Source organism: Ruditapes philippinarum, unplaced genomic scaffold (genome assembly GCF_026571515.1).
Source record: "Ruditapes philippinarum isolate M1 unplaced genomic scaffold, ASM2657151v2 ctg3724_1_1_1_1, whole genome shotgun sequence".
NCBI classification, from domain to species: Eukaryota; Metazoa; Mollusca; class Bivalvia; order Venerida; family Veneridae; genus Ruditapes; species Ruditapes philippinarum.
In genome coordinates, this window is record NW_026859214.1 from 1 (window position 1) to 7,571 (window position 7,571).

Genomic DNA, 7,571 nt, shown 5'->3' on the forward strand with positions numbered 1-7,571 from the left:
TTGATTGCGATATTATAAAGCAGTTTTGGACACAGTTACAGAAATATACATTGTATATTTAAAGGACAATTCTATTATTAATGTAAATAGTTGGAGCCTTTCTGATATTTTACTCTGCAATACTCATCTGGACAATGTTGCAAACCAAATAATATTTAATGCAAATTTCATATGTATTATAGCAAATCAAGCAAACAAGGCCTAGTTTAGCAAATTTCAAAAAATCAAATATGTGCCAGTTATAAAACAGAGAAATATAACTCGAAACAATCTTTTTTGAAAAATCATGTCATAAGTATATCAATTTGACTGAGTAAAGTTGATATTTGTTTTCCTTTAACATTCTATAACCACACCTCCCAAAAATACTATAAGGGGACTTCCACCAGCCCCTTTCTCATCCATTCCAACAAATAAAAAACTGTTTTAAGTTTTAAATTAGGTCATAAGTACACAGGTTAAACACGCATAGATGGCATCAAACCCTTTTTAAATGGTTTTCTTTTTAATCCTCTGTCCTCCTTATACCCCTTAAAAATTTCAGGAATTAGAGTCTCATTATTTATAATTTGATATACAATATGGTACTTCAATACATTTTGTATGAATTGTAATATACTGTTTTTGTATTTTTCTTTCCCTGAAAGTTCACAAGTACACAAGTTTAATTCTGGTTCTGGTTTTCTGGTTATATTACTGTTTAACTTTAGTAACAAATTAAACAAGTAAATACTTTAAAGCGGATCAATAGAAATTGAACATTTTGTTGTACATATTGGGATAAATGTTGTTAGGTTGTATATAAATTGAAAGGTTATCTTCTTTATCTTTTAAGTGGAAAACCTTAAGTTGTTAGCATATAATTATATAATATTATATATACGAGGGTGCATCAATAAATTCGTAAACTAATTCAATAGCGTCAAAACTACTGGTCTGTTTGTAATGAAACTTTAAATGCTGTGAAATCAGATTATTTCAAATTGAATCGTACTATGTACACAACTTCACCGTAAATGACGTCACGTTACGGGCGTCCGTTCGAAAATGGCGTCACACAGCGTCAACGAACAGCGCATCGTTATAAATTTTTACACAAAACTCGGAAAGTCTTTTCCGATTTTCGTGAAGATTTGCAAAACTTTTACAGAGAGGCTGCTCTGTCAAAAGGTGTCATTTCAAAGTGGATGAAGCGGTTTAAAGACTGTAGAGAGGCAACTGAAGACGACAGTCGTGCAGGTAGACCAGTGACTCTAACAGATGAAGAAACAGTGGCTGTCATTCAGCAGGAGTACATACTCCGAGATAACCGAGTAAGTGTGGAGCACGAAGCGGATAAGTTCGCTATTTCATATGGTACAGCTCAGGGCATTATGACTGATAGATTAGGAATGCGCCACGTTTCAGCAAGATGGGTGACTCGTTTGTTGACGTCGGAGCAGATGGGGTAAAGGGTGAAAATGTGTCAGCAGTACGACAGGAGGTATCGTGAAGAGGCATTTACTTTCTAAATCGAGTGATAACATGTAATAAAACGTGTATTTTTTAACTGGAAAGCAAACGTCAGAGTTCTGTCTGGAAGCATCCTTCCTCGCCTTCCCCTACAAAAGCAATAATTTCCAAGTCAGCCGGGAAGGTTATGGCCATTATATTCTGTGATACATAAGGTGTAGTGCTAAACCACTTTGTTAGGCATCGTTCAAGCTAATGTATTGTCTGTCTTAATGTAGCAAATGTTTTTGGATGAAGGTTCTGTTTGTTGTTTGTTTGCATCTATCATTATAATTTAATAAATGCCATATTCATGTATATTTTATTGAAGGTATCACTTATTATAAAACAGTATTGAAGGTGATGTTGGTAAACACACATTTGACAATGACCATGACAATAGATTTTATTTGCATTAAACTTGATACTATTTCTTGCATCAACAAATGATGAAAAGAAATACAATACACATCCCATGTAAAAAATTCCAATACACATGCCAAATGTTGAGCATTAATGCAAAAGCAAGAACAAGTCCTCTATCTTCCATTATGATTAGCATATACAATGCATCTTAGGCATTTAAGTATTTTCGGTACAAACTATTTGAATACAATAACAAACTGTATAAGACTAATGAACAGTGTCTCTGTTTAAGTTGGCCAAGTATACATTTTGCTAAACTCAATAAAATAATTCAGTACGCATTTAAGTATTTTTGGTATTATAAGTTAGCCAAATATATATTTAGCCAAACTCAATTACACACTTCTTCAAACTTGATGCAAGACTTCTTCAGTAAGCATTAAAATATCTTGGTTCAAAAGCAAATTGTATAGACTAATGAACAGTGTTTCTCTTTAAGTTAGCAAAAAATATATACTCTGCAATTCAATTAAGTGCATCTTCAGTTATCATTAGAATATTTTTGGTACAGAAAATGTTGAATACAAAAGCAAACTGTATAAGACTAATTTTAAATAAACGAAGTACACATATTTTGCTAAATTCATTTGAACGGATTTTATACTTGATAATATTAATTTTTCAAACTTATTTAGCGTTGGCCAATGACAAAAATATGATTTGAAATATTTTCCCCTTAATTCCTTTTACATTGGGCAAGCCAGTAGAAAGTGATACAACGTCCATCAGGTAACAACGGCATTTACGTTCTGTCTGTGGTATATTATAATATATTCCTGTTTCAATAGACAATTGATGAGATGAAACTTTAAACTTAGTGAGTGCTTTTCGAAATTTAGCAGTCCTATTTTTTCTAGATAATTCTCAAACTTCTGTCCTGTTTAAATGAACTACATGTAGGTTACAGGCATTGGTAATACTAGAATACCATTGCTGATCATACATAAACTCGGTTTTGTCATAGAGTAATTAACCTCTCCCTGGGTGTCCCATACATTACTTAAGCAATGTTCTTGTAATAATTCTTTAAGCTGAAATGCCCAATTTCTACCATAATACTTTAGAGTTATCTGCATCAGATTTCAACATATCATATATTTTATATAAAACACTATCATGGGGTAAATTTAAGATTTAATCTAGTTGACCATTCTTATCTTACGAATTATAATAAGTGGCATCCTACTTAGTTATCCATATAAAGCCTCTATATTTGTTGAACGCTCCACTAACAATAATATTAGTAAAAATTGAGTGTGGATAAGTTCTAAGTCAGTACATGTACATAGTTATGAGCCCATCAATTCCCCACCAAACATACTTTAAGTTGCATTTATGATTGACAATATGTAATGACATCATACAACAGTTTGAAGAATTAATTTACCTTAACCGATATATGTTTACAATGCAGATTACGTGCTGAATATTCATCCGTGATGACGACTGGTCCGAAAAGTGTAAATTTGGTCAAAATATTTTTTTTTAAGGCTACAAAGAATTTACTTGTTGGAGCAATAGACTTCGGGACAACTAATTCGGGATGGGCTTGTTCTTTTCTTTACGAGTTCGAATCTGACCCTACAAAAGCTTCTGTGAAGCAATGGTATTCTGGTTCAGGAACTTTGACAACAGAAAAAACACCAACTTGTGTTCTTGTCAAACCAGATGGAAAAACACTCGAGGCGTTTGGATATGAGGCAGAAAATAAATATAAAGAATTAGTTGATAATGAGGAGCACGAGGACTATTTCTACTTCAAAAAGTTCAAGATGATGTTAAACAAGAAACTCGGAGAGGTATATTTTTAGTAAATTAATTAAGAAATGAAATTATCTTTGTGATATATTGATTCATTTTATGTTTTGTAAACATCTCAATTTAAATATCTTATAATATTTAGGTAATCAAATGAAAAGTTATTTGCCGTCTTTGTTAATCACTTAAAATCAAATGGTATAAATCACTGGTAAAAGGATTACATACAAAGATTTAAATTGAAATTCATTTGAAATTTAAATTGACGGCTTCATAATGAGTTTTTTGTCCAACTAGAAACTTGACAGGAAAATCACGCTTGAAGACGAAATGGGAAGATCCCTTCTTGCACTTGATGTGTTTGCAATGGCAATTCAGTATCTAAAGAGCGATATGGTAAATGAAGTGAAGAACAGACAGACAGGTGTTTTGAAAGATGAAGACGTTCACTGGGTATTAACAGTACCTGCAATATGGACTGATGGAGCTAAACAGTTTATGCGGGAAGCTGCACGCCAGGTAAGGCCTGAATATATTTCTCGTATATTACTACCCGCGATGATATGATGATATCACACAGTCCTTTAGCTATTCATTAATATATTTGCAAGTGTTAAACTGTTGCACCGCTGAAACTTTAATCTAATTAACATTTTTGTAGAAGATTTCAATCCTTTACGAAATCTCTAAGTAAAACTTTGTGGAAACAACTTGAACAACACCTTTTAAAAACTGTTTCATGGCCTTCTGTTATAAAATGCAACATAAACGTTTACAAATCAAACTGTAATGATAACTTATTTACATTGTATATATAACCATTGTAATTGTTATTTTTTGTAAATTAAAGCAATTGCTTGAAAATATAGATGTAATATTTTGAAACGACGCTGAAAAAAGAATTAGTAAGGGAATATATACAAACTTTTTAGGCGGGAATCAGCAGTAAGGATTTAACTATTGCTCTAGAACCCGAGGCAGCATCTGTGTACTGTCGCAATCTTTCTGTTGAAACAGCAGTTGATAAAAGTGATGTTACTGTCGCCAAATTCAAAGCTGGGACACGGTACATGATTTTGGATGCTGGAGGTTAGTATCTTACGTGCATAAGTTATTAACGACGTTGAACGTACTTAATATATTTTGTAGCAAATAAAGTTATGTCAGATATTTGCTTTATAAACATTTACTTTAAACATAAAGAAACGAAGACAAAAACACAAAAATGTACATTCTAACTCCACAAAAACGAACTTTGTAAAGTTGTTTCCGAGTGTTAAACATCAACACAGTTTTGTATTAATTGATTTATACATTGAAGGGGGCACTATAGACATAACAGTACATGAAGTCGAGAAGACAGGGGGTGTGAAGGAAGTAAATGCCGCATGTGGAGGTGGATGGGGTGGTACCATTGTCGACAAAGCATTCGAGAACATGCTATGTGATATTTTCACTAAGAAGATATATGAGAAATTCAAGATAGAGGAGACTGAGGATTGGCTGGACCTATGGCGAGATTTTGAGGTAAAGAAACGAGCGGTTAGCCCGGAAAAGTCCTCCCGCATCAACATGAAGTTTCCTATATCTTTAATTAATATGTACGAGAAAGTCACCAAACAAAGTTTGTCAGAGGCTTTAAGTAGATCAAAGTTTGCCGATGATATTTCACATACAGGAGATAAGTTGAAATTTTCAGCAGAAGTCTTCAAATCGTTGTTTGATACCTCGATAGAGAAGACGATTGGATATGTTAAAGGGGTGATCAGAAACACGGGTGTCAAGTCGATATTAATGGTTGGTGGGTTTTCAGAGTCTCCATTGCTGCAGCAAGCTGTCAAATCGAGCTTTCCTGGTGTGTGTGTCATCATCCCAAAAGATGCATCTTCTGCCATACTGAGAGGGGCTCTTATTTTTGGACACAGTCCAAAAGTTATTACTGAAAGAGTGCTCAAAAATACTTACGGAATAGAAGCGGCATGTCCTTTTGAAAAAGGAATACATCCTGAAAGTAAGTTGTTGAAGACTGATGTTGGAGACAAGTGTGATAAAGTATTTCACAAACATGTCGAAAAAAACCAGCTGGTCAAAGTAGGAGAGGCACAAGTTCAACGAACATACTATCCCGTTTATAAATCCCAAACAGCAATGGACTTTCCGATATATGCATCCGATCTTATGAATCCCAAGTACACAGACCAAGGCTGTACATATGTTGGTGAAATGTCCGTAGATCTTCAGAACCATGACGGAGACTTGTCTAGAGCAGTTTTGGTATCATTAACATTCAGTGGTACAGAAATCGTCGTAAATGCCTACGATAAGAAAACCGGCAATGAAACCAATGCATCTATTGACTTCCTGGGATGAATAAGAAGAAGCAAAAGCATAATAAGAAGGAAAAAAACATAACATTTGAATACTGTGTTAGAAATTATATCACAAAAGATAACACTTCAGTACATCTTATTTCACCTGATATATTGAAATACTATTATTCGAGGAATATTTACTTATACCATCTACAATACACGTGTGCTTACTGAGCGCTTGCGATTGTGATCAAATGCTCATCGTGTGTTAAAAATGATGGATATTCATTTGGATCTTCGGCTCAAACCAGATATGTTATTAATCTTCTAATACAACAAGGGAAGTAACAAGGTTCCTTGTGTTGAAAGATGTTATATTAATAGTCTCCCTTCTTTTGACATTAAAAACATTTACATAAACAAAACTATGTCTAAATAGAGTTCTTTCTGCATTCATTGTGTTCGAAAATATTTTTAAGAAAGAACTTATCAGCATTTTAATGGTTTTGGACTCATGTAGTTTTGTGAAGTTTGATGTGTCAAACGTATTTTTAATAATGATTGGCTTTCGTTTTATTTGTATTATAATAATTTATTCATTTAATTCATTTATTTTTTACCTTTGTCTTGTTACACTCGACTGCTCATATTGCGGTAAAATAACATTAAGATATGTGGTATCGGTAATTACTACTATTTCAAAGTAAATTTTGAAATACATGTACATAATTTAATTGATTGTTTAAAGATTATCTAGTGCAATTAAAAGTAAGGTTAATTTTTATCTTGTTTTTAAATTTGAATCCGAAATTGAAATTTAAAATGGTCTTTGACAGGAAACATTTTAGCAAATACTTGGCCATTTACAAAATATTTTTATTTATAAATACTTCACTCCTTTTTTACACTGGCAATAGCTTTCGAAGAAGCGGTGGGTCCATTGCAGCGGCGGTGGAGTATTCGTCGCAGAAGCGGTATATAATATATGGCCGTTTGCTGTTGTCGGTAAGTATATGACTGAATTTTGTTTTATGTTTTAATGTTTTACTGGAAACATTTAGTGAGACAGGAGTCCACATATGTACTCTTTCAACTTATTACAAGCACACGGTGCAATACATTGCCGTTTATGCAAACACTTCTGTACAGTTTGACGTGGGGACGCCACTTTTGCCTAATTTTGGTAAAAACACGTACAGATGTGTGCAAAACGACGACATAATACAACGGCATCACATGGTATGAATGAAAATTCTACATATTTACCGTAATTGGGAAATTTGGGAAAATATTATTGCCTGTTTATATAATAAATCACAAAAACATGTATATTTTGAGGGTTTAACTTGACTAACACACTTTTCAATTGAGTGCAACCCTTTTCCTACTTTGACATCTGAGAAAAGTGTTTATGTGATGTTTAAAATGATATTAATTGTTATATATACGCTCGTACAAATAGATGTCCGAGTTCCGCTTCAATTTTCCTTCCACTTCAACCTTGGACTTAAAAAGACCGTAAGTTCCAGGTTCAACAATGGTTTTGTCATACACACACATATAATAGAGATACTCGTAAAGATA

The 7,571-nt window shown here is 33.3% G+C and overlaps 1 protein-coding gene across 1 annotated transcript; it reads left to right on the plus strand.

Annotated features, from left to right (window-relative positions):
• The first annotated feature begins 1,016 nt into the window (after window positions 1–1,016).
• LOC132755636 (heat shock 70 kDa protein 12A-like) lies at window positions 1,017–6,761 on the plus strand. Its single transcript, XM_060746529.1, has 5 exons — window positions 1,017–1,447; window positions 3,332–3,716; window positions 3,973–4,194; window positions 4,608–4,764; window positions 4,997–6,761. Exons 1-5 carry the CDS (start codon window positions 1,017–1,019, stop codon window positions 6,043–6,045), a joined length of 2,244 nt encoding a protein of 747 aa, XP_060602512.1. The 3' UTR covers window positions 6,046–6,761.
• The last annotated feature ends 810 nt before the right edge of the window (window positions 6,762–7,571 follow it).